This window comes from Coenobita brevimanus, chromosome 57 (genome assembly GCF_032717465.1).
Source record: "Coenobita brevimanus isolate Jiangsu-jjx chromosome 57, ASM3271746v2, whole genome shotgun sequence".
Lineage (NCBI taxonomy): Eukaryota > Metazoa > Arthropoda > Malacostraca > Decapoda > Coenobitidae > Coenobita > Coenobita brevimanus.
Window position 1 is genome coordinate 7536586 of NC_137010.1, and position 27060 is coordinate 7563645.

At 40.7% G+C, this 27060-nt stretch overlaps 1 protein-coding gene across 1 annotated transcript in view; it reads left to right on the top strand.

Annotated features, from left to right (window-relative positions):
• Positions 1-13670: 13670 nt before the first annotated feature.
• Positions 13671-27060, top strand: part of LOC145402264 (GTP-binding protein 2) — a 38426-nt gene continuing 25036 nt past the window's right edge. The window contains exons 1-3 of the mRNA XM_080274392.1: positions 13671-13779; positions 19822-20091; positions 20373-20597. Coding sequence (XP_080130518.1) covers positions 19828-20091; positions 20373-20597 — 489 coding nt within the window. The 5' untranslated portion in view covers positions 13671-13779; positions 19822-19827. The remainder of the gene's footprint in view (positions 13780-19821; positions 20092-20372; positions 20598-27060) is intronic.

The following is a 27060-nucleotide window of genomic DNA, read 5'->3' on the forward strand; positions in this document are numbered from 1 at the left end:
TGTTTTCTGGGGAGGGGCACTAACCCTCCACCAACCCACTTGCTGTCACATAGGGAACATGGTTGCTTATAAGGTTACCACCTAGTGTTGTAAATGATTTCCTGGTTTACAGGAAATCATTTGGCTTGCCACTCAGTGTAGAGCTACCCTATAATGGAGTACAGCTACTCTAAGTGGATGGATGATGGGCACCCCCACTTACCATTGCTGTTATAGAAATATATACCATAGATTACTGTGTGTGTGTGTGTGTGTGTGTATTGTAACTCAACAGTTTTATCCAATTTTAATCAGGCGTGGTGGAAGGTTGAGAGTTTTTCCATGAGTTGACCTGTTGTTTTTTAAAACAGCAAGTCAGGGTCACAGGGCTAGGTCAGAGTTTGACCTAGCATGATCAGCTGAAGCAGTTTTGATCTAATTTGAACCAGATTTGGTAGACAGGTTGAAACTAATGCAGTAATGGAGGAATAAATTTTTGAGAACAATTAAAAGTCAAAGTCACAGGACAAGGTCAAACCTTAGTCTGTGAACAAAATAACATACAATTTTGATATAATAAAAACCCGGCTTGGTGGAAGGGTTGAGGATTAACCAGGAAGTTGACCTACGATTTTAGAACAATAGGTCAAAGGTCAAGAACACATGGCAAGGTCAACTTATACAGTTTTGTTGTGTGAATTAAATCAAGCAGGGTGGAAGGATTCTAAGTAAGGTAAGAGTATAGGGATTTGCTTTTGAGAACAATCAGTCAAAGCTCAAGGTCACAAGAGAAGGTCAAGGCAGCATCACAAGGTCAGCTTAATCAGTTCTTACCCATTTTGGACCAAAGTTAGTGGAAGTGTGTAGGGTCAGGTAATAACGAAGCAGTTCAGTTCTGATAGCAATCCATCTAAACTGAAGGTCAGAGGGTGAAGTAAAATGTTTTCCCCTTACATTAATTGTTTGGCATGGATGTTGCACTCTCTGAGTGCTCATTTTTTTTTTACTTGTTTTAATCATTCATCATCCAATCCTGTGTTGCCCTATGAGGAGCATAGCAGCCCGGGGCTAGGCAAATTGGCCCATATATATATATATATATATATATATATATATATATATATATATATATATATATATATATATATATATATATATATATATAACTTTATTGAGAGTGAGGAAACATGGAAACTTACATTAATACCTATCTGAAGTTAAACTGAAACTCGAAAAGGTGTGCAAAAAATAAATGTGGAAGTGTATAACACTCTGCCTCTGTACGGGTTTACCACTAGGGCTTACGCAATGGGTTTCCCAAGTTGCACAAGGCGATCGTGATTTGAAGAGTTTGTTCCCCGGAGAATGTTTCGTGATGAAAGTCACGCTCGCTCTGGATGTATGAGGTCGTATTTCTGCTGTATTTTGTTTAATTATCTCAGCATCTTCCCTAAATCTCGGCCGACCATAAATTAATGAACAAAATACTATCATACAGTAAAGCAGACTATATTGACTTATTTTGCAATAACTCTTAATCTGACCATAAACACAAAGGTGATTGCATCACTGTTTAATAATCAGATGGACTTCCCTGGTTACTGGTGTGCAATCACGTTATACTCTATAGGAAAAACAAGGAAAAGGTTGCCGAATGTTGTGCAACATTGCATCAGACGTCGGAAAGATGCGCGGGGAAGTTTCTGTTTTATCCAGTATGATCACCACCTTAGTTTCGCCTTTTCCATCATCATTTCCTGAGAAGCCTTATACATCCTTTTATTACCACAAGCGATGTTCACCGAAAGAGGTATGTGGAAGGATGTAACAATAATATGCTCTGAAAGATAGGAATCAAATAGAAAGATGCGTAGGTTACCTTCAACCGATCGACCGTCCTGGGAGAAACAAGCAGGAGTCTTGGTGTACGGTTACCATCTATTTCTTTAAAACCAACCAATTCATTTAAATAATCCGTATGACATTCAGTTTAGTTTTATAGTACTTCAGCACCTGCAGTTGCAGTACCTCCAAAAATGGCTTAAATTCTTATAGTAAGCATTTATTTTCTCTTAATTAAATTAACTTTACCACCTACGTGGCACATAACTACCGAATGGTATATTATGAGACTCAAGCGCCGCCATTCAGCATTATCATGTAACATGCGAGTTGATCATAGCATAGTGCGTAGTTTGTTTAATTCAATGACAAATTTTATTTTCGAATATAAAAATGTGCTGAGATAGAGGATTAGATACGGAGGCCTGATTACCACCGGTTAACGGATGTGAGTATGTTTTTATTTGTTTATCAGTTTTTCGTGGCTGTCATTGATTCATATAATATAGGAGTCTTCGTCGCACATTTTTGTACCGACTTATGCACGTTACAAATTTATGGTATCAACATGTTGCGTCAGTAACATACAAGAGGGGGGGGGGGAGTGTGATGTCAAATAAATCGCCGCTACCAAGTCTCCTACGGTCCAACTATAGTCATGGCATCACACCTGCTGAGCTGTTTACGAATTCCCGAAGGGTGCAGGGTACTGAACTGGGTACATAAGGTTTGTGTGAAAGCACTGTATTCTTGTTAGGCTAATCCCTTCAGTCCAATGGTGTACTTTTCATGTTTTATTTTCAAGTGGTTTGGTTCGGCTTTACTATTTTTTTTATTTTTTGACTGAAGGAACTGTATTACCTATAGCATTCCTTGTCATTAGAAGAGGTCCCCCAAAAGCTTGAGCAGTATGAAGAGGCAGTAAGAACGGGTTAGGGAGGCTCAATGTAGGCTACTCTTTTTACTCTAGCTTAACCTAAAATTCCCATCTCTATGTTGAATGCTGCATTGTAACAAAAGATTAACACTAAAATGTAATGCTGGCCATGAAGAAGTGCTATAGAAATGATGTAACATTGTCTATTTCTACCACTGAACTACATAAGCTGCAAATGATATTAAAGGTCATGGTGAAGAGAGTATAGCACCTCTTCATTAAACCTTTTATTTGTTGTTATACGTTAATATGCAGCTGTATGCTATTTCTGTAAGTTGCTTGTATATTGAAAGGAGACAGCAATTATAAGGGAATGCTGAAGTTTAGTACGTATGATAAATACTGTAGTTAAGAATGATGTAATGTCAAAGGCTCGACTTCCCGTTCCTCAGACACCTAACACGTAGCGGGGTTCTCTTTCGAGACCGGGGCTTAGGACAAATAAGAGAGAGGCAGGGCAAAAACTCCTGGCAATAACCTTACACGTGTATTACTCAGTCAGACAAGGGACAACAGTAGATGTCACAGACACAATATTTGGTTGATCACAAACACTTATATCTAGATAATTAGTATCTCGCAGGATACTATGGGAGAATACACTAAAATAACACTCGAGGCGGAGTATGCAGAATTTGTACAGTTCAAGGTCTCTGGGCGCGTGGAGGAGTTAGAGATGAGGCTCGCTAGGGAAGGGTGTAAGGCATGATTATGGTAGTATGCGTCCTGGTAGTATGAGGCGGAGTGGACTGGTAACGTGTTCACTTTACTATTTTCTGGGGGCAAGGGACTTTTGGTTAATTATTACTACAAACTCCACGGCTTAGGTATTTCTATTATTGTGATATGATGGATAATGTGCATCGGTCTTAGTCACTAGCACTTTGGTTCTATATGGACTATTCACTGTTCCGCCTTGTCACTGTTAGACCATCATCATTCCAATTTCACTTAAACACTTGATCTGGTACTATGAATGCACTTTGTCGCCTCGCCACTGTTACACTACAAGAGGGTGGCAGTCACTGTCTCATGGGTCACTGTGCGGCGGAGAGACGATTCGGCTTTACTTTTGCCGGAGCAGGGGCACCGCCAGGGAAGGCCGTGCCGAAAGGGCTTGGGATCACGGGCAGGGGCGTCTTCTTTCGTCCAGGGCTGCAGGTGGCGAAGGGGCCCGTACTTTCCGGGCTGGGGACAGGAGTATGGCCCTCAGGACTGGGGCCGAACAATTGCCTGAACCTCTCGTGCAGGTTCCTGCAGGAGGTGGAGGTCCTTCGCCGACGAGGCGTAGGGAGTTCCCGCCCGGGTGTTCTGGGGAGGGCCTGGGGTTTCCGAGGGCTGCGGCCCCTAGAACTAGGCGGCGCCGACAGGGAGGGGCTACGGCACCGTTCTGTGTCAGGGTCCGTCAGGTGGGTCTTCTCCAGGGCCAGTTGTAGAGAGCAGAGGTCGGGGGAAGCTATTGGGCCTCTCCAGTACTCCTCTGCGTCCTCTGTCGGGGGTCAGGGAACTCGTCTCACGCTGGGGCGGCTCTGCCGCTTCCGGCCGTGGGGCCCGGCTACTGGCCATGGCTTCCCAGGGGCGCAACCACAAGGTGCCGAGGTCCAGCTACTGGCCGTGGCCTGAGAGGGTGAGTAACTCCCAGCAAACCCAGGGACACCTTCGGAGCGGCTACCAGCCATCTGACGAAGGCGGGAGCGGCTACAGGCCAACTCGGGGGCAACACCTTCGTAGCGGCTACTGGCCGTCTGACGAAGGTGGGAGCAGCTACAGGCTGACTCCTTCAGGAGGGGTGGAGAGTGGCTACAGGCCAACTCGGGGGCAACACCTTCCGAGCAGCTACCGGCCGTCTGACGAAGGTGGGAGTGGCTACAGGCTGACTCTTTCAGGAGGACTGAGGAGTGGCTAGATGCTGACTCAGGGGCAACACCTTTGGAGCGGCTACCGGCCGTCTGACGAAGGCGGGAGCGGCTACAGGCCGACTCCTGCAGGAGGGGTGTGGAGCAGCTACAGGTCGACTCAGGGGCAACGCCTTCAGAGCGGTTACTGGCCGTCTGACGAAGGCGGGAGCGGCTACAGGCCGACTCCTTCAGGAGGGGGTTTGGAGTGGCTACCAGCTGTCTCCGGAAGGACACCTTCTGATGAAGGCGGGAGCGGCTACTGGCCGTCTCCTAGTTACCCTCAGGTCGGCTACTGGTAGATTCCTTAGAGAGGGGCAAGTGGCTACTGGCCATCACAAGAAGGAAGACACCTTCAGAGAGGCTACTGGCCATCTCCTGTACAGTAGAAGGCGGGAGTGGCTACAGGCCGACTCCTTAGGGGCGCTGGCAGGAACTGGACAGACAGCTCCACCCCGAGTATGGTTGGTGGAAGCTCGCCTGGAAGGTAGTGCAGGATTCCTGCTATGGCAACGGCGGGTGGGCTCCGAGTCATAGGGGCGTACGGCCCGGGCTGACTTGGGCCGTTGTCGCACCGAGTCTCGGTGTGCTGCTGCTGCTCCTCCGTGGGGTCCTTGTGAGGGTGTCTGGGAGTTCATGGGGGCACTATGCTGAATTCCTGGTCAAGATGGTTGGATGTTCCAAGGGACCCTATGCTGTATTTCAAATGAGGTACTAGCCCTCTAAGATTATGAGAATACGACCCACGGGACATTAACTCCATTTACCCGATGTTGCATGTAGGCCCAATGTTTTATTCGGAATTACCTCCGGACGAATTTTAAGCTGGATAGAATTTTTAATGATACGGTTAGAGGCTCTTTGTACACCTACACAACCTAATCTCTCTCCTTAGGCTAAATTATATATGAAAAGAAAAGGAGAGGAAGTGGGGGGGAGGGGGCAGACGCAATGCTTAGTGGTGATCATCTCTAACCCAGGTCTTTGAGTGCGTGGCGGGTTTTCCACCCTTTATCTTGGGATAAAAGATCACTGCATTATCCAGGTTACCGTAGTTACCTCCCCTAGATGGTATTTTACCCTAGGTACTAATTTTACTCACCAATCCACAAAGGGTGGCGCTGGCTATCAGCTCTAGGATTCGAAATCTGGCGCTGGCTGCCATCTGTAGGATTCAGAATTGGCGCTGTTGGGCCGGAAACTTAATAGCTAGCCAAAGTAATCATTCGGCTAATGCGGCAATAATATTTGAAAGTAGTTGCAAGAAAATGTCCTGGAAAGAGGTAAAGAGAGTTAGACAGGGTGGCAATGAAGTTAGTTGGGGAGTGAAAGATAAAAATGGTAAATTACTAGTGGAGAAGGGAGAAAAAGTGAGCAGATGGAGAGAACACTTTAATGAATTGTTGAACATGGAGAATGAAAGTAATGCAAGTATAAGTGGCTGGGGAATGGCTGGGAGAAGGAGGGATGTGAGAAGAGAGGAAGAAATCAGTAGGATGGAAGTTGTGGAAGCAATGAAGAGAGTTAAAATGGGGAAAGCCCCAGGAATTGATGGAGTGTGTGGGGAAATGCTGAAGTATCGGGAAGAGATAGCAATAGAATCGATGTGGAAGATGTGCAGATTGGCCTGGGAGGAAAGTAGAGTCCCGGATGATTGGAAGTCAGGTATAATTATTCCCCTGTACAAAGGAAAAGGGGAAAAAGAAGTGTGTGGTAATCATAGGGGGATTTGCCTTCTTAGTGTAATAGGAAAAGTATACGATAGGATACTTATTGACAGAGTTAGGGAAATAAGAGAGGAATTAGTTGGAGAAGAACAGGGAGGTTTTAGGAAGGGAAGAGGTTGGGTAGATCAGATGTTCATCCTTAGATCTTTAGTGGAAAAGTTTCTAGAGAAGGGAAAGAAGTTGTATGCAGTCTTCATAGATTTGGAGAAAGCATATGACAGGGTGGATAGACAAGGACTGTGGAAAGTGTTATGAATATATGGAGTAGATTGGAAGTTGTTGAAGGCCGTGAAGAGTATGTATGAGGGTGCCAAGGCTGCAGTGCGTGTGGATAGTGAACTGGGTGAATTTTTCTGTTTTTGAAGCTTGGATTGAAACAGGGATGTCATGTCTCCATGGTTGTTCAATCTGTATATGGATGGGGTTTTAAAAGAGATGCAAGGTAAGGTAGTGGATGCTGGAGCGGTCCTAGTGAGAGAGGGCAGTGTTTGGAAACACTCTGTACTGTTGTTTGCAGATGATATTGTGTTGGTAAGTGAAGACGAAGGGGAGCTGCAAGGCTTGTTGAATGAGTTTGGTAAGAAACGGAAGCTAAAGATGAATATACGGAAGAGTAAGGTGATGGTCTCCGAGAGAAGCGAAGTCAGTGAATGTACAGTGAGATGGGGAGCAAATGGAGAATGTGAGTGCGTTTAAGTACTTGGGTAGTGTGATGAGTAAGGGTGGAAGTTTAGAGGGTGAAGTGCTTGAATGGGTGCAGCAGGGAAGAAAGGTTGCTGGTTCCTTGAAAGCAGTGATAAGAAACAGGGAAGTGAGCATGGAAGTGAAAAAGCTACTACATGACAGTATTGTGATACCAACTCTAGCGTATGGAAGTGAAGCTTGGACCTTGTTGGAGGGACAGAAGTCAAGAGTGAGAGCCGTGGAAATGAGTTGTTTGAGAGAAGCATGTGGAGTCACATGGAGAGACAGACAGACTGACAAATGAGGAAGTGAAGAAGTGTTGTGGTTTGAATGTGGATGTGATAGGAAGCGTTAGGAGAAACACATTAAGGTGGTTTGGCCATATGGAGAGGACAGAGAGTGAGAGACTGACGAGGAGAGTGTATGAGTGAGGTGGAGGGGGGAGAGGGAGGGGGAGGCCAAGGATGAGATGGAGGGATGGAGTGGAAAGGTATGTGAGAGAGGGGGGTGTGAGCTGGGAGCAGGGCAGTGAAATGGCGGGGGACAGAGTGACATGGAGGCGATTTGTTTGTGTCCACCCCTTACGGGATTAAGGCGTCTGGCAATAGATAGATAGTTGCAAGAATAAATGTTACAGTACGTCATCGGACTACAGTAAAGGGGTGAAGTTTATCGCTTTGTGTTTCCGAGTTGATATATATATATATATATATATATATATATATATATATATATATATATATATATATATATATATATATATATATATTTCCTGTGTCAGCGTTATCCATATCCGGGTTGTAGGTTCTTTATAATTAATGCTCTTATTTTGAACACTGGCACTTAAATGACAATGTCTCACCTTTTTTTTTTTTTTTTTTTTTTTTTTTTTTTTTTTTCCCTGATATTTAAGTGTTTGCTGGTTACGGCCGAATTCAAATGAGCTTGCTAAAACTGATGACAGTTTCTCGAGGATCTGATTCTTGGACAAAGATTATTTTTCCCGTTGTCCCTGTCCACTCAACAGTGCAACTGGAAGTTGACATATCTCTGACAACGTCTGTATACCATACAACTCAGCCACCAGAATTTAATCAACTCTTCTTTGGCCCATGACCCACATATCAACAAATTTTCATATAAATCCATTAATTTAGACATTGTGGACAAAAAAAAAAAAAAGTCCAGAACCGGGATTCGAACTCAGATCACTACCAAAATTTAATCAACAGTTCCTTGGCCCATTACCCACATATCCACTATATATATATATATATATATATATATATATATATATATATATATATATATATATATATAAAATTGCTGTATGTATTTGTATGTCAGGTTATCTACCTATCTGATTATATTTTTACATGTGTCTGTGCCTCCGAACTGCTGTACAGTACAGTGTATTTTCCAACCCGCTACGATGACGACCTATTATAATTTATTCTTACTGCATTCAGACGATCACTCAATTTAGGAAAGACCTCTCGTTCCGAAGGTGTTAACGATGGTTATATCTAACCCCCTCTAGTTCGAGTCTCCTAAGCTGAATTAAACCGTCTGGAGGTAGCAGAGGTTACAGACCTGCTTGGAGAAAATAATATCAATTTATGTTTTAAGGTGTAGCCGAGGTGGGATGTGGTGATGGTCTGCGGTCCTTAAGTGCTCTTCATTCACAATTTCAGTCTGGTTGCGTGATTTAGGAATTTATTCTTGCCACTTCCAGACGATTTTATCAAGGTGAGAGAGAGAGAGAGAGAGAGAGAGAGAGAGAGAGAGAGAGAGAGAGAGGTTAGATTACTGAAGGCTGTATTTAACTTGTCCAGCACGAAAAGCCTCTCCAAAGTTGAATAAAATAATATGGAGATTACTGAGAACTGAGTCATCCGACTGAAGGGTATGTGTAATGGGCCAACATTAATTTTCTCCAACAGACTTATAAAACTTTTCCTCTGGCATTGTGCTTAGATTGCTGAAGATATCAATGGTAAAAAAAAAAAAAAAAAAAAAAGCTTGGATTGCGTGGTAGGTGAATGTGGAGAGAGAGAGAGAGAGAGAAAGAGAGAGAAGCAGCAAGACATCCAGCGAGTGATGGGCGTCCCCACCCATGAAGTAGTAATAATAACACCACATGTGATGCAGCAGCAGTAGTAGTAGCAGTAATACGAAAAATTATTCCTTGTGAAGTGTAGCAGGCCGTCTTCTGCAATTTTTTTGTTTCCTCTGGCCCACACAATATTGCTCCCCACAGGTAAACTCCCGTCGACCAGGATTAAAGAGTATAGTATGACGGGCCTACGATCCGTCTCTTAGGGATCATACCGGTATATGTTTAACACTTGCAATACCCGTCCTTTTTTTTTTTTTTTGCTGAATAATTGCTACCGACAGGCGATTAGATTCACATTTCCCCAGTTCATTACCAGGTGTTGTTGTGGTGGTGGTGGTAGTCGTTGTAGTAGTAATAGTGTTGGTAGTAGTAGTAGTCGTTTCAACCCCAGGCTCATATGGATGTGAACCCGGTGGATGCAGGATGAAGTTACTATTTCCCTGCAGTCCACCATGTTCCCTTCGGGGTATCAGGGAGGGAGTTGGAAGATTGTGTAACAGTACAACAGAGACGTCTTACATAAGGATTCATTCTTGCTTTCGATTTACGAGTTTATTCAAGGTATGAGACAGTGGATACTGATGAAGAGCAACAATCTCCTTGGTGGCAAGGGAGTAAAATAACAATCTTCATAAACTAGGATAATGATGACTTATGTAGAAGCTACCGACAGTCGGTTTGTACAGCTCGAGAGGGGGCTATCTGTGTTTGAAGGTGGGAGGGGGCATGCAAGGGCAAGAAAATGGCTGGATGTATAATAGTAAGTGATTGTGTGATTAACCGTGGTGTGAAAGTCGAAGAAGCAAAAGATCTGACGTAAACAGATGGAGGTCTGCGGAATGTTTCTTCAGTACTCCACAGGTGTTGCGAGAGCAAACTTTATCAGGGGCAGGGTTCTCGAACATGTTTACCATCGATTCATTGGAACTCTGAGTATTTACTATTTTTTACAGGAAGAACGAGGCACGGGAACTATCCTATTCTTGTCCTTCCTACTGAAGGAAAATAATATTAACCCACAAACATTTTCCTTGCAGCCAAGATTTTTAAGGAACAGGAGGTATAAACGACTACACTCCTAATGTTTGTCTTTACTATATTCTAAAACAAATAATAAGTACCGACCAGTCATAAATCGTGTTTATGTGAATGTGGCTTTAGATGAAGTTAAGTACGTGTGGATGGTTGCACGTATTGGCTAGAGACGAGAATTTTGAGTTTGTTTCGTGATGAAGGTATGGCCCATTTGGACTTGTTACTCTGAAGGTGTATTATTATTATTATTATTATTATTATTATTACGGGTATTATTTCTGGATCCTGTCAACTCGTCAGTAATTTTTGGGTTGATGTTGCTGTTGCCGTTCATGATGATGATGATGAAATATTAAGGTGATAATGATGGCAAAAGCCGTTGATGCTAATTGTGATGATAGAGTAGGTTAATAATGATGATTATGATAGATAGGTTTATGATGAAAATAATAACAGTAATAAAAACATGATGATATGATGGAACTGTTGTGATGATAATGATGGGATTGACTATAATGCTGGAATATGATTAGGATAACGATGATGAGGGAAGGTTAATATGATGATGGAGCCTTATTATGATAGTGATGAGGACATTAGGGTTAGGATGTCACTGACAGCGGTAACGGAGGAAAGTTGATCATGGAACAGGATCAAGATGATGATAGAATAAGGTATCAGAATGATCATGTTAATGGTGATAAGGACAATGATGAACTGTGATCAAAATGCTGATGATGGCATAGGGCTGAGTTTCGTAATGATGATAATGGTGATGATGATGATGATGATAAGGATAGGATGATAAAATATGATAATGTGATTGAATGGAGAACAGGGTAAAGGTGATAATGATGATAGGGGATAGGGTGATGATAATTATGATAGGGATAGGGTGATGATAATGATGATAGGGATAGGGTGATGATAATGATGAAATATGATAATGTGATGAGTGAAGAACTCACGGTGATACTGCTGCTGATGTTGATGCAATCGATGATTACAAAGACGACAACGACGAAGAAATTATGATCCTGGTGATGGAATACGGCGAGAATAATGATAATGAATGTCTGCTACTATATATATATATATATATATATATATATATAAAGGACGATGGCGCATTTTTGATCTTCGTGTGTCCTTGAGTATCAGAGGTTGTTAACGTTCACCTGTTGCCCTGCTCGGCAACACTGCAGGGTATACAGCGTTGCCAAGTGGGTGGGGTATGCCAAGAGAGAGAGAGAGAGAGAGAGAGAGAATAAAAGGACAATGCATGAGAGAGAGAGAGAGAGAGAGAGAGAGAGAGAGAGAGAGAGAGAGAGAGAGAGAGAGAGAGAGAGAGAGAGAGAGAGAGAGAGAGAGAGAGAGAGAGAATAAAAGGACAATGCATGAGAGAGAGAGAGAGAGAGAGAGAGAGAGAGAGAGAGAGGCAATAAAAGGACAATGCATGAGAGAGAGAGAGAGAGAGAGAGAGAGAGAGAGAGAGAGAGAGAGAGAGAGAGAGAGAGATGGTCAAACGAATGATAATTATACCCAGATGCTTGAAGAGAATCAGCCCGATTTGGAGTTGGAGAGGATCCAGTATATGGGCCTAAATTGTTGGTTCTCTCAATAACCACACTTTATTATATGAATATAGTTTTTATTAAGTTTTTACGGCACTGTAAAAGCAAGAGACCAAAATGATCATCCCTTCAGCCCGAGGAGGTCATATTTATTATTATTATTTAATTTGATTCAGATTAGGAGAGACCGTAGAGCCTATATCAACCCTTTTAAAACGAGAAACCTTGCCATGGTCAAATGAAATCGTCTATAAATAGGAAGAACTAACTTTAGACGTCATGAGAGTGACGGGGTTGGGTAAGGAACAGAAAGAACAATGAGAGAGAGAGAGAGAGAGAGAGAGAGAGAGAGAGAGAGAGAGAGAGAGAGAGAGAGAGAGAGATGGGGCGCTGAGGAGAATGGGAGAGGGACAAGGGAGAAAGAGGGGCCAAAGAGGGGAATAAAACTGGCGAGTAACCCAAGTCTATTTACATCTCGTGTGCGGGTAAATTTTGGCGCGCATCTCTGTGTTTATTTACATCCGGTGCGCGGGTAAATTTTGGTGCGCAAGTCTTGTGTTTATTTACATCTTAGGATCGCTGAGAGGGCACCCATCTTAGTGACTCTGTGAACTACCTGTTGAGCGGGTCTTAGCGGGGTTCTCTGTGGCATATAATCCCTTCCCTGAACTTCCCTGAACGGTAGATAAGGAACACAGGTGAGTGAGGTTAGGTTTGTCCAAGGGATGATTTTTAAAGTTTGCTTGCGGGATTAGGATCGCTTCTTCTAGCTGTACAGGGTGCTTACAGCCTACTTAAATGGATAAGACCATGAATGAAATATAATGTTAGTGGAGTTTGAATTCAAGAAAATGGAAAAATGAAAATGAATGATCAGTTGGAAACGCAGTAATAAGTTAATTTACAAGTGACACCAGTAGGCTGATCCCACTTTTCCTGATGAGTAATATGTCATTATTAAGGCATTTAAAAAATATATATGATAATATTTTAATCGAACTATATCAGTACCGTTTAGCTCTGAGAATGTGAAGGGTTCGATTAGATTCAGTGGACAAACGAAAATATTGCAAGAGGTAAAATGATTCAAGATTTTATGCAGTTTGTCACTACTACTACTACCACTACTGCTACTACTTCTGCTGCTATTGCTGCTGCCTGCTACTACTACTGCTGCTGCTGCTGCTACTAGTACTAAAATTTTGCTAAATTACACTTTTATTTTTTTACATTACTACTACTACTACTACTACTACCACCACCACCACCACTACTACCACTACTACTACTACTACTACTACTACCACCACTACTACTACTACTACTGCTGCTGCTGCTGCTGCTGCTGCTACAACTACTACTACTACTACTACTACTGTTTCTGCCACTGCTACTACTGTTACTGCTACCATTATTACTACTGCTACTGTATAGTAGTACTAAAATTTTGCTAAAATACACTTTTATTTTTTTCCATTACTACTACTACTACCACCACTACTACTACCACCACTACTACTACTACTACCACTACTACTATTACTATTACTACTATACTATTACTGCTACTACTACTACTTCTACTACTACTATATACGACTATACAATTGCTATGACAGTTACTACTACTAGTACTCCTACTACTACTATACTAATGTATTGTCACCATTACCATGTCCACTATACTACCACCACTACTACTACCGTTACTACTGCTGCTGTTAAAAAAAACTACCACTACTGTTGTTATTATTATTATTATTATTATTATTATTATTATTATTCCTACTGCTACTGTTTAAGTGCTGATACTATTACTGCTACTACTACTGCTATTATTCTCCAAACAGCGACTATGGAGGAGGGGGAGGACGTGGGGATCCTGAGCTTCTTTGAGCCAGACGATCATAAAACATGCAAAAAGAAAAAGAACAAGAAGAACAGACAGAACAAGACGGAATATGACTCACCAGGGAAAGAGAACGAGGTAAGTACTTGTATGTAATTTACGCCTGTGTGGTTGTAATTAAAACATTCAGGAGCGTATGGTATATAATTTATGTAGTGTATGATGTATGGTAGCCTAACTAACTAAAACATATTTCAGGAGCGTATAGTATGTAATATGTAGTTTTTATATGGTACCGTATAACTTGCGTATAACCTGGTGTATGTTGTATTATAGCATAAAAAGGATGACTAGAGAGGGAGAAAAAAGTCCGGAGTCACGTATTAGCGCTGATCCATGAGTGAGGAAACCTTGAGTAGCCACAGATTATATCACATTCCATCTTACTTATAATTCCACCAGCAACATATCCAGAAACATTTGGATGTGCGCCGCGTAATCTTACTGTATTGTCAAGCATTGATGCGAGGTTGACAGTGGAAGTGAAGGCTAATTATATTGATAAGTAATTGAGTGGTACCACACAGGTTCCTGTGACTAAGTCGCATATATATATATATATATATATATATATATATATATATATATATATATATATATATATATATATATATCCCATTGGATCCCAGGGGTGCTGGGCGAGGCATGGCACTGGGTGGGTACTGAGCGTACCGCCCTCCGCCTATCGGCTCAGAGTCGCGAAGCTCATAGGTCCCTACCCGCGAGAGCAAAAATAAGAGCGGAGCATCCTCCACAAGAATCATGAAACGGATTTCAGTATTTTTGACATTTTCAGCAGATGGCACTACATAATGTTTTACCACTTCCGATGCCGCCACGCCACACTAGAGCTGTCTGTATTGTGTTGTGCTTTGAAATATTCTCTTCAGATACATCTGTATTTGTTTTCTGTCGAGTCAGTATGACACTCCATCAATCAACGGACGCAATTTATATTTTATTATATCTACCGCCAGACGTAATATTCAGCATAGGGGAAATGTTTAAGAATAAACTAAAGACTGGGTGCTCAAACTGGGGGGGTTTACTCCCTTGGTTATTTTTGAGTCTGTTTATAGTACCAAGGCTATGTAGGCTAGTTGTATGGGTGCCCTTACGTAATCCTTGCTTTAACGACTTCGAGTGCTTTACTGACGAGGACTCTATGGTATATAGTATTTTGTAACCCTCATTTCTCAAACTGAAGATCGAGTAATGCAACACAGGCTCATTTATTGTTCTGCTGTTTATTTCACTTATATATGGAAATTCTACCAATGAAAATAGTTACATTTGATAGCCTGTATTAGATATTTCTGTGCTCAGTAGCAGTGTCGTGAAATTTGTCACATTTGCTAGGCCATACGTAGATTATTTTGTATTGCCTACACAATATATATATATATATATATATATATATATATATATATATATATATACTGTATATATATATCGTCCGGCTTCAGCTCATACTATTGCCACACAACCATGGTAAGTTGCGCAATTCACATTTTTTTCCACGTCCATCCTATGATTTTAATGCATATCGTACGAACTTCCAGAAACATAAATTTAGTCACTCGTCAAGCTGTCTAGGTTCAGTGCTTTTATGGAAACCAAATATATATTTATGATTAAAAAAAAAAAAAACTAGGTTATGGTGTTGCAAGACAGGTTATACCACAATATCAGTTGGCAGCTGCCTCGTGTGTGTGTGTGTGTGTGTGTATGTGTTTAACCATACTATAAATATAAAAAAAAATGGGAAGGCTCCTGTTAAAGTGACAGTTCTGTGTTAATTAATTAAAATGTTTATTGCTGCAAGAATAATCATTAGTTCTGCAATACCAGATTATAAATATATTTTTCCCTTTTGAGAGCATATATTTTTCTGCGTGAAGTGTGCCTACTCGTGAAAGACTACCGTGCAAGACTGCCATAAAAAATGTACAAGTCACCCACTGGAGTTCCGCAGTAAATTCTTACGTTAGTCAGTTCGTGTGGTTGACAACAAAAGGGAAATTAACGAAATTAGATAAAGTCTGACAACAACATTCGGTTGGGTAGGCTACGTGCTCACCATCAATTATAGGTGTACGTATTGAAGGTCTGTCAAAAGTAATCTTTGTGCCAGAAATAAATAAGGGATACTGTCATTTGGGCGCGCACATTCTTATGACGTAAGGCAGTGGTGCCAAACGTACAAGTTAAAGTGATACATATAATTGATCATTTCAGATCCCCGAGTTGAAAACATGAAGTAAAGTATTCTCACAATAAAGAAATAAGTACAGTAACTTGGAGATGATGTAGGGATATAGGCATAACTTTCGGTGCCAAACGTATGACATGTTATTTTTAAAAAATCAGGATTTGCCGCCATCACTGATATAATTTATGTATAGTATAGTAAAGCGTAACGCTCAGGCCACTACATAATGAAATTTCAAAATGGTACAGAAAATACCAACAAATGGATATGGATGCATGGATACATCTGGCACCACCGCCCACCAGCTGTTCAATTGTAAACAGTGGGGTAGGCGGGGGTGTTGGGAGCTCTCCTATTTTGTCTAATTTTCCATGAATATAGCGCTATATATGTGTAAACTACGGTATGTATAAGAGCATAAGCTATACTTCTGTATACAGAGTATTAGAGTGATGTACGTGAATGGGGAATAATGTTGTGTATTGTGTTTGAAATAATGTAAATGCCATTTGCCAAATTAACCACATATCAGTACCAAACGTTTAACGTAGATTTAAGCATTTATCTGATGATTGTACGTATTACAGGAAGCACGAAGAAAAGTTTACCGAATCTGTCATGTGTTGACTTTCAGTCGTTTAAGATATTTATCCCATTTAGTAATGGGACAAAGGCATTGAAAGGCTTATTAGAAGTGAGATGATAGTGATAAACCTTGCTATTTTTTTTTTTTTTTTCCAGTTTTTCCCATATTCGAGTACAGAATTGTGTGTGTGTTCATTACCAGTGAGCAGTAAATTTGAAACAGTGATTTCTTCAGTTTTCATTTTGGTTGTGTATATCTGAAGGTAGATCTTAGCTGTTTTCTTATTGCAGAGTTGCTGTGGGGGATAGATTGTTGCCTGTGTTGTTGATTCATCTGTTCGTAGATCATAGCAGTTAAGACAGTTATTAAGTTTATCTGGTAGCCAGTATCCAGGTTGTAACTTGGTATGGTGCAGCACTTGATATGTAATTTGAGAATATTTTCAGGGAGAGACATGAAACAGCATCAAAATTTCTGTGAATATTAGTAGGCCTAGGTTGGTATGTTGGGAAATGTTAGGCTGATACTTCCAATATTTATGTCCACCTCAATCAGATCCAGAACAGTTAGAGATGGTTTTACATATTTATGTTGTTATTACTGATTTTACCTTCTTCAGTTATTAGTTATGGAGGCAAGTTGGATGGCTTTTCTGTTTCTTGTTTATTGAAGTGGAGGATAGTTGTGTTGGGGAAACTTCATGTAGCTGAAGAAAAGTGCTTAGCATAGTATTATCCTGTGTATTAATGTTAATGCATGTAAAGTTATTTTTACTTACTTACCATGGAAGCTCTTTGTCTTATAACTAATTTGAACCTAAGAAAAACAAGTAGACAACATGTTAGTGCCAATCTGAATGACTGAGGGGATAACTAATATTGATAATCCATCACTATATACTACTGTGTGCTTATTTATCTATCTATATATAACCCATATATGCAGGTATACATACCAGTATATATATATATATATATATATATATGCACTGTGTAGCCTGTGTAGCCATATATTATTATTTTTTTTTTACCAGTATATACAGGTACTTGTCTTATACCATATCGTTTAGGCCTGCAAATGCAAAGTTCATTTTATATCCAAGTAATACAGTATAGCTACTGGTTTAGCTGAATATGTACTGGTATGTGTAATTCTTGTTATTCAAGTATAGAACTAAATGTTGATAACTACCCAGCATAGCCTATAAAATATGGTAATCCACTTACCTGTTCCTGAAAACGTTGTCTCACATGAAATCAGTTATTATTAATGTAGATTGTATCATGGGTGTTCTGGGTAGCCTCTTGTTATTTTTCATCCTGTTATTTTTGTAACTAGCTGATAACATAAGAAAATAATTAAAAGTAACAAAAGGAGCGATGTGATAGAGTGAATTAATCATAATGGTATGAGTAAGTAAGCTTTAGTAAAAAAAAATTGTAATATCTGAGTGAATAAGGTAGTTGTATGTGTGTGTGTGTGTGTGTGTGTGTGTGTGAGAGAGAGAGAGAAAAGAGAATAAAACAATAAATGAGGGAAGGAGAGTGAGAGATTTCTGATGACTAAGCAGGTGAATGGATGAGTAAGGAAAACAAGGTGAGTTGTTTGAGAGAGAGAGAATAGAACAATAAATGAGGAAGGGAGGTGAGAAATTTGTGATGACTAAGCAGGTGAATGGATGAGTGAGCACGGATAACAGGGCGAGTTGTTTGAGAGAGAGAGAGAGAGATTGTGTAATGCCTGATAGAGCAGGAATGAGTATGGATGAAAAAAAAGTTGACATGTTACAGTTTTGAAGAGAAAGAGTCATGTAATAACTAAGAAATTAATTAGTATTGATGGAAAAAAATACTTCTATATTTTTAAAGAGTGAGAATGAATAGTGGGGTTGGTGGAGGATTAGTGCCCCTCCCTGTAAAACAATTAACTCTAAGCCCTTGGCCACCCCTTCTGGGATACGGTACATGGCGTCTGGCAATGAATGAATGATGAGAATGAATAAAAGTGAAAGAGGTGAATGACTGGATTTCTGGGATGGGAGAGAGAGAAAGAGAAACAGAGCATAAGGAGTAAGAGATGAATAAAAGTGGGAGAGGGGAAGTGTAAGAGAGGTGCAAGTGAAGGAGTGAACAGCAAGGGTGATTCCAGTGACCTTGATGCATCCGGAAGAACACCTAGTTATCACTCAGTAAATAGCACATTCTCTGTTACAATATATTCAACTGTTACTACAATGTGTTTTTATAAATGTATAGTATCTAGATAGATTGATAGTACCGGGTAAGTGTTCATTTATTCTGTGTACTGCAGTATGCAAGTGTTCATTGTATGATGAATCAGTCATTTTTTTCCATCAAGGATATGTATGGTATATGAATTTATAACAGCAGTACATTATATGTATGTATTTCGGCATATTTCTGTACTGTATGTAATGTAAGTTTTAGTATATATATTCATTCATTGCCAGACGCCATGTATCCCACACGGGGTGGCCAAGGGCTTAGAGTTACTGTAATTGTTTTACAGGGAGGGGCACTAATCCTCCACCAACCCCACTTGACACATAGGGATGCCAACAGCATCTGGTGTTCCCAGGCGGTCACCCATCCAAGTACTAACCAGACCCAGCGTTATATGCCATATATGTATATATATATATATATATATATATATATATATATATATATATATATATATATATATATATATATATATATATATATATATATATATATATATATATATATATAGGTATATATATACGGTACACTATATATATATATATATATATATATATATATATATATACGGTACACTATATATATAAATATATATATATATATATATATATATATATATATATATATATATATATACACAGTATATACTGTATATCTTGATTATAATGAAGTATATACCGTACTGTACTAGTATGTACAGTATCAATATGAACGGGAATTACTTTAATCGTGTAGTTAACAGTGAAGGGTGCAGGTATGTCTTTTTTTTTTTTTTTTTTTTTGGGGTCAACTAGAAGTACCAGTATGTTGAAAAAAATTGTATGAAAAAGCTGTTAGAAAGTTATGTTAGACAAACTTTGATATATTATTACTTACCAAATTTAGGAATACCAGGTTTGATTTAGATTAAACTGTTGGCAGCAAGTTATAACTAGAACAATGAATTTAAAGGTGGAAGTGAATATATGAAATAATATACTGGTAATTGGCAAAGCTGAAAGACTTGTACACAGAATCACATTATTCTCTCTCTCTCTCTCTCTCTCTCTCTCTCTCACACAACAACTTTTATTCAACAGGACACAATGGATTCCTTCCTTGGTTTGTTCGACCCCTCACTGGAGAATGAAACACGAGACCTGGATGAAATAAATGGTAATGTGTGTCGTGACGATAATGGGCACCGAGGGAGCATGGGACGGCGGGGAACCCTTGGGGGAGTGCGGAGGGGACCCAAAGTGGCAGTACTCCCAGACCAGCTGCCCTCAGAGCCTCAGGAGGGAAACATTGAGTACAAACTTAAGCTGGTCAACCCCAACCATGAGAGGTTCAAGCGCTTGGTCTCACAGGTTGGTGACTCTTTGTCGCTGTGGTGATGGATATTTTCAGTTTTCACCCTTAAAACCTGCACGATCTCCTTTATTATTATTATTACTATTATCGTTGTACTACATCTTTGATAATAATAAGGTACTGTAACTGTTGTTATTATCATATCCTGCATTTTATGAAAGGAGACTGAGTATTAGACATTATTTTAAGCATTTTTCTCAGAGTATAAACAGATTAGGCATTTTGTAAATGCATTAGTATTTGATGTGTGTTCAGAATCTCTGTTTTTTCCCCTCAGATGCAATGGCGACTGCGAGAGGGCCTAGGTGAAGCAATATATGAGATTGGTGTTGAAGACTCTGGCATCCTGCTAGGGCTAACACAGGAGGAACTAGAGGCCTCAATGGTGACACTGCGACGCATGGCACGCCAACTTGGGGCATCACTCACTGTCATCAGGGAGAAGAACATTGCCGGCATCAATGGGCAGAATCGCAAGGCTGCTGAGGTTCTTGTTAGAAAGGTGGGTTGAGATGAAGGAGGAGATGAGAGAAGTAGAGTAGATTTAGGCCAGAGCAGAGCAGAGGAGAAGAGTGGGGTAGAGTGGAGAGATGATCATTATCACTGTTGTCGTCATCATCATCATCACGATCATGGCATAGTTAAATATTTTTGTCTGTGAAGCATGTGTTAGAGCTAAATGAATGACAGCATACAGAGCGATTCCTTGGGGTGGTTCAACCATGTGGAGTTAGTATGATTGACGAGAATGGTGAACTAGGATGATGTAGACAAGAGAATCAGAGGAAGGCTTAGGCAGTGGAGGGACAAGGTAGGGAGGAAGTGCAGATGCTGAGCAAAAAGTTGAATTACTCTCACAAACCATAGTTCTGCTCATGCTCCAATAATTCCCTTCAATGGAGGAAGGTCATAGCCAGTGGTTTCATATCAAACGAAGACCTGTTGTCTGATATTAAAGTGGTAGTTTGATGCTTTGTAATTCTGCATGAGGAACAGTTCACATTGACAGTGTTTCTCATGCAGTCTAGACAAGCTCCAAATTTCAAGCAGCAGGGGGGGGTGAGCTTGGAGCAGGGCAGCAAAATGGCGAGGGACCGGTCAACATGGAGACGATTCATTTGTGGTCACCCTTTATGGGATTAAGGCACATGGCAGTAGATAGATAGATAGATAGGTCCTCATTCTGAGAGAACTTGTAGCTGAGACTTCATCATTTTGATATTGAGGTAGAGAGTGAGCAGAAGCTATGACTCATCACTGTACATGAAGGTCCTTTTGTCTAGACCACCACAGACAGGTTTTGGCATCATGCAGCTGCAACTTAAACAGTCCATATGGGCAGTGCCGAATTGCCCAGTAGGCACGTGCTTAGGGAACCTATTTTTGAAAAAAATATGAATAAATAAATGGATAAGCAGTGAAAACTACAGCAGTTGGCATCATACAAAATCTCATGATGGTCAAGGGTGGATTAACTACCAGGCTGACTTGGTTGCAAACTTGGGCCCCCACCCATGAATGGACCCTCATTTATTGGAAAGAAGAATATAAGAATAAATAATTGGCTTGTTGATGAAAATTACAGCAGCTGGCATTATTGATGGCTATTTAAATTTTTGTATGGGGACCCCTTCCCTGGGTAGGGGGCCCCTATATCTAGTGTCCACAACAACTATAGAGCGCCCACCATAGAAATCAATGGGACAAAGCTTATTGAAGTTTTTGCGGTTTGCAGCCTAATCTCGTGGCCGACCAAAGCTATTGCATCTGGTAATGCAGAGACACACCAGGAAAAGAAGTCGGCCTTCAGTTCCTGCCTCAGTGCTCTTTGATCTGCCTTTGAAGGTTCATTAGTGCGGTTAGCTCCTGTACCGCTGCCCTCTATTTTCGCTTGTTAGCTTGTTGGTATTGCAGTTTTTGCACCAATACACCCAGATGGCTCGTACCAACCTCAGTGCTGAAGAAAAGACTCGGATTTTGGCCTGGAAGGACAAAAATGTGTCAGGAAAAGAAATAGCAAGACATATGGGCTGTGGTGAGAGTGCTTTTTGCCACTGATTTCTATGGCGGACGCTCTATACCTTTTGCAGACATTGCGGTTTAGCCTAGGGTCCTCAGTGAGGTTAATTCAGCCCCTAATATGAGGTCAACTGCAACACAGTTAACAGATATGTAAATTGGTTGAGTGGAATAGTGTGTGTGTATTACATGAATGGGAGATTTTGGAGAATTGTAAAAAAAATATATGGTTAGATGAGGAAAGGGTGTGTGTAAGAAAGGGAAAGATTTATGTTGTGATCAGCTGCAGTAGTGTAGTGACTCCTTTCTTTCATAGGCTATATATATGCTTGATCACCAGATGAGTTTATTCAGATTTTGGAGAGATATTTGGCATTAAAGGGGTTAGTGAACACTTCCTTTCCCATTTATGAGGTTTCTTAAACCGAACAGAGTACCTTTAGATAACATGAATTAAATAGAAAAAGACATTGTTGTGAGAAATTAGCTGCATAGCATGAACACTTTTTGCTCCAGGGTATGTGTTTTTTGCAATGCTTAGGAAGGAAATATGGCATTAGATATACAGTGACTGAAATTGTGGGGAGGATGGCTGCAAAACCCCCACCTTGTTATACTAGTGTACAGATGTCATAATCCCACCTGTAATGGAGCAGGAGAGAGGGGGGAGTGTTTGCCTGAGAATTCCTATTGCATTTGAATTGCCCATAGAGAGATTACAGAACTACAGTATTTTGTTTCACCTAACCTAATGGGAATAATGATGAGAAATTGTATGATGATGATTTTTTTTTCTTTTCTTTATGATGGGTAAGCATTTTTTTTATTTTATTTTTTTTAGTGGTTTGTATTATGACGGGATAAGTGTACGGGACGGTGTAATTGTCCCAGCACCTGTGACACACTAGCCTATTATCTTCAAGGTCTCTGTGTTTTCTGCCCTTTAGTAGGTCTACCGCATTTGTACTTTATTATTATTTTTTTTTTTACATTCAGTTCTGGTTTTAATGTTTGTGTTTTCATATTTATCATCATTCATTCATCATCTAATCCTATTTTGCCCCATGAGGAATGTAGGAGCCTGGGGCTAGGCAGGTTGATCCTGACATTTAAGATGAGAGTGACCAGCCTCACTCATCCCTGAGTATCATTATGTGAGCAATAAATCCCAACCACCCCATGGATATAAACCTTCACTGGCTCAATCCAATTGGAGCACTGTACTTACCCACCAAACCACAAGATGCCAAAATTTGGTTATGTGGTTACCACCCAGTGTAGTAAATGGTTTCCTGGTGTATAGGAAACCATTTGGCTTGTCACTTAGTGTAGTCACCCATAGGCAGAAGGAAGAAGAAAGAATTTAGGAAGGAAAGACAGTAGAGGGAGTGTAAAGTCTGTAAAGTCACCGTAGGCAGAAGGATTAGGAAAGAATGAAGGAAAGAAAGACAGAAGAGGATGGAAGGAAAGAAGGATGGAGGAAAGGAAAGGGCAGACACCCAAGAGCAGCACTACATCAGTGAGTGGATAGTTAGTGCCCCCACCTACCATACCCTTGAAATAATGAGAAATTGGGTGATGATTATCTCTTGCACAATTACCCCTTCAGTTTGAAGACATAATTTTCATTTTATTTTTTGGGCAAATGTGGAAGCGTGCATGGAAAAATTTGAAAGGAATTAGAGTATTTTTTATTGGAGATATGAATGGAAAAGTAGGGAATGTGAAGGTGGATGGAGTAGTTGATAAGTGGGGTGTGCCTGCAGAAGTGGATGAGAATGGCAGTGCTCTAGTAGGCATTTGTGCAGGGAGAGTGTTGGTGACAGCCAATACCCTCATTAGGCACAAAATGATCCACAGGTATACGTGACGAGTGATGAGAAGAATGGATGCTGAACTGAAAGAATGGAAGGCAGTGATTGGTTACGTATGTGTGGATGACAAAATGAGAAGGTATGTAATGGCTGCAAGAGCATACAGAGGTTGGGGGAGTGGTGAAAGTCTAGGTTCAAGTGCAAGGGAGGAATAGGAGGGAAATACAGGAGGAAGTTGTCCGTACAATGAGGGTAGAAAGGTTGCAAGAGGATGGAAAAAAAGCAGAATATACAAGAGAAGTGGAGGAGCAATTGGGTAAATATGATTTGGAGCAGACTGAGGAGGTGGAAAGTTTGTGCATGATATTCACAGAAGAAATCTGTGTAGCATGTGAGGTGGTGTGTGGGATGAAGAGAAGATGGAAGGGGGGTGCATGGAACAGCATGGTAGAATGAAGAGGTGAGACAAGCTGTGGTGCAAAACAAGGCATGTAGTGAGTGAATGGGAAGCAGAGGCATGGAGGAAGTTGAGAGGCAGAAGAGAGAGTTGTATGTAGAGAGGATGAGAGAGGTGAAAAGATTAGTAAGAGAGACTAGAAGAAAGTGGATGAGGAATTTGTAAGGAATTTGAGTGTAAAGTGGAGTGAATGGAAGAAAATGTTCTAGAAGGAAGTAAAGAGAGTTAGACAGGGAAATAAAGAAGTTAGTAGGGGAGTGAAAGATAAAAATGGTAGATTGCTAATGGAGGAGGGAGGAAAAGTGAGCAGATGGAGAGAACACTTTAAGGAACTGTTAAACATAGAGAATGAAAGTAATGCAAGTATAAGTGGCTGGGAAACGGCTGGGAGAAGGAGGGAGGTGAGGAGAAAGAATTCAGTAGGTTGGAAGTAGTGGAAGCAATGAAGAGAGTCAAAATAGGGGAAGCCAAAGGAATTGATGGAGTGTGTGGTGAAATGCTGAAGCATGGGGGAGAGATACTGTAGTAGTAGAATGGATATGGAAGGTGTCCATATTGGCCTAGGAGGAAGTTAAAGTCCCGGAGGATTTGGAGTCAGGTATAGTTATTCCCCTGTACAAAGGCAAAGGGGAAAAAGAAGTGTGTTAATCATAGGGGCATTTGTCCTCTGCGTGTAATAGAAAAAGTATATGGTAGGATGCTCATTAACAGAGTTGGGATAATAACAGAGAAACTAGTTGGAGAAGAATAGGGAAGTTTTAGGAAGTGAAGAGGTTGTGTAGATCAGATATTCATCCTTAGGTCTGTAGTTGAAAAGTTTCTAGAGAAGGGAAAGAAGTTGTATGGATTTGGAGAAAGCTTATAACAGAGTGGATAGACAAGGAACGTGGACATTATTAGGAATACACTATGTGGAGTAAATGGGAAGTTGCTAAATGTGGTGAAGAGTATGTATGAGGGTGGGTAGTGTGATGATTAAGGATGGAAGTTTGGAGGATAAAGTGCTTGAAAGAGTGCAGCAAGGAGCAAAGGTTGCTGGCTCTTTGAAAGCACTGATAAAAAGTAAGGAAATGAACATGAACGTGAAAAAGTCGCTTCATGATGGTATTGTGATATCAGTTCTAACGTATGGAAGAGATGCTTGGACCTTGTTGGAAGGACACAAGTCAAGAATGAGAGCAGTGAAAATGAGCTATTTGAGAGGAGCATGTGAAGTTACATGGAGAGACAGACTGACAAATGAGGAAGTGAAGGAGCATTGTGGTCTGGATGTCGATGTGATAGAAAGCATTAGGAGAAGTACATTGAAGTTGTTTTGCTGTGTGGAGAGAATGGAGGGCGAGAGACTAGCAAGGAGAGCGTATGTGAGTGAGGTGAAAGGGGGCAGAGGGAGGAGGAGGCCAAGGATAAGATGAAGGAATGGAATGGAGAGGTATATGAGAGAGGGGTGTGTGAGCTGGGAGGAAGGCAGTGAAATGGCCAGGGACAGTGCATCATGGAGGTGATTTGTTTGTGGCCATCCTTTATGGGATTAAGGCATCTGGCAGTAGATAGATAGAGAGATTTTTGTTGTCTCCTGACTGTCACACTGAGCTTAGGATAGACTTTTCAAGCTTGAGGGGTTGTGTAAAGCCTTCCTTGACCCATTAATTATTGGAAATCTTAACTAAATTGCATAAATTTGCATGTTTGGTTGTGTTGATTAAAGAAACAGTCATAATGAAAGGGGTAAATGCTAGCTATCTCCATCACTATCAATATCTAAACACTATAATCATGGCTCTTGAGTCTGAAAGTGCCATTATCGTGCCTTGGCAACCTGCCCATCAACAGTGCATCCAATTTTGTGTATGATAGGGTATGCGTGTGATTCGTGTATAATATGTTCGTGGATAAGAATATGTGTATATTAATATGATATGTGTTAAGTATGACATGAAATCAGACACACTCTTGACTGGTAGGTTGTCAGGTTACGATAATGACACCTTCAGACTCGCGTGCTGTGACTATAGTCCCTCAAAACAGAATACAACATTTTCACCCAGTTTACATCATTCCTTAGCACCTTTCACTGTTGCAGATGTATTTACGGTAGGTATATAAGATTAACAGCTGAAACTTCAAAATGGTTTTTCTTTATCTGATTGGGGGGGAAAAAAAATCTTGAATTCAAGATATCTAAGAGAAAACTATTTAGATTTTTATTATTACAGTATTATTATTATTATTATTATTATTATTAAGTGTGGTAGGTGGGGATACTCACCATCCACTCACTCGATGTAATGCTGCTGTGAGTGTCTGCCCTTTCCTCTCTTCCTTCCTTCCTCTTCTGTCTTTCTTTCCGTCATTCTTTCCTCTTCCTTCTGTCGGTTGGTGACTGTACATTGAGTGACAAGCCAAATGGTTTCCTGTACACAAGGAAATCATTTACTACGCTGGGTGGTAACTGTATAACCAAATTTTGGCGCCTGGTGTTTTAGTGGGCAATTACAGTGCTACAATTGGATTGAGCCAGAGAAGGTTTATATTCAAGGTATGATTGGAGTTTGTTACTCACATAATGCCACTCTGGGATGAGTGAGGCTGGTCCCTCTCATCTTCAATGTCAGGACCAACCTGCCTAGCCCTGGGCTCCTATGCTCCTCATGGGGCAGCGTAGGATTGGATGA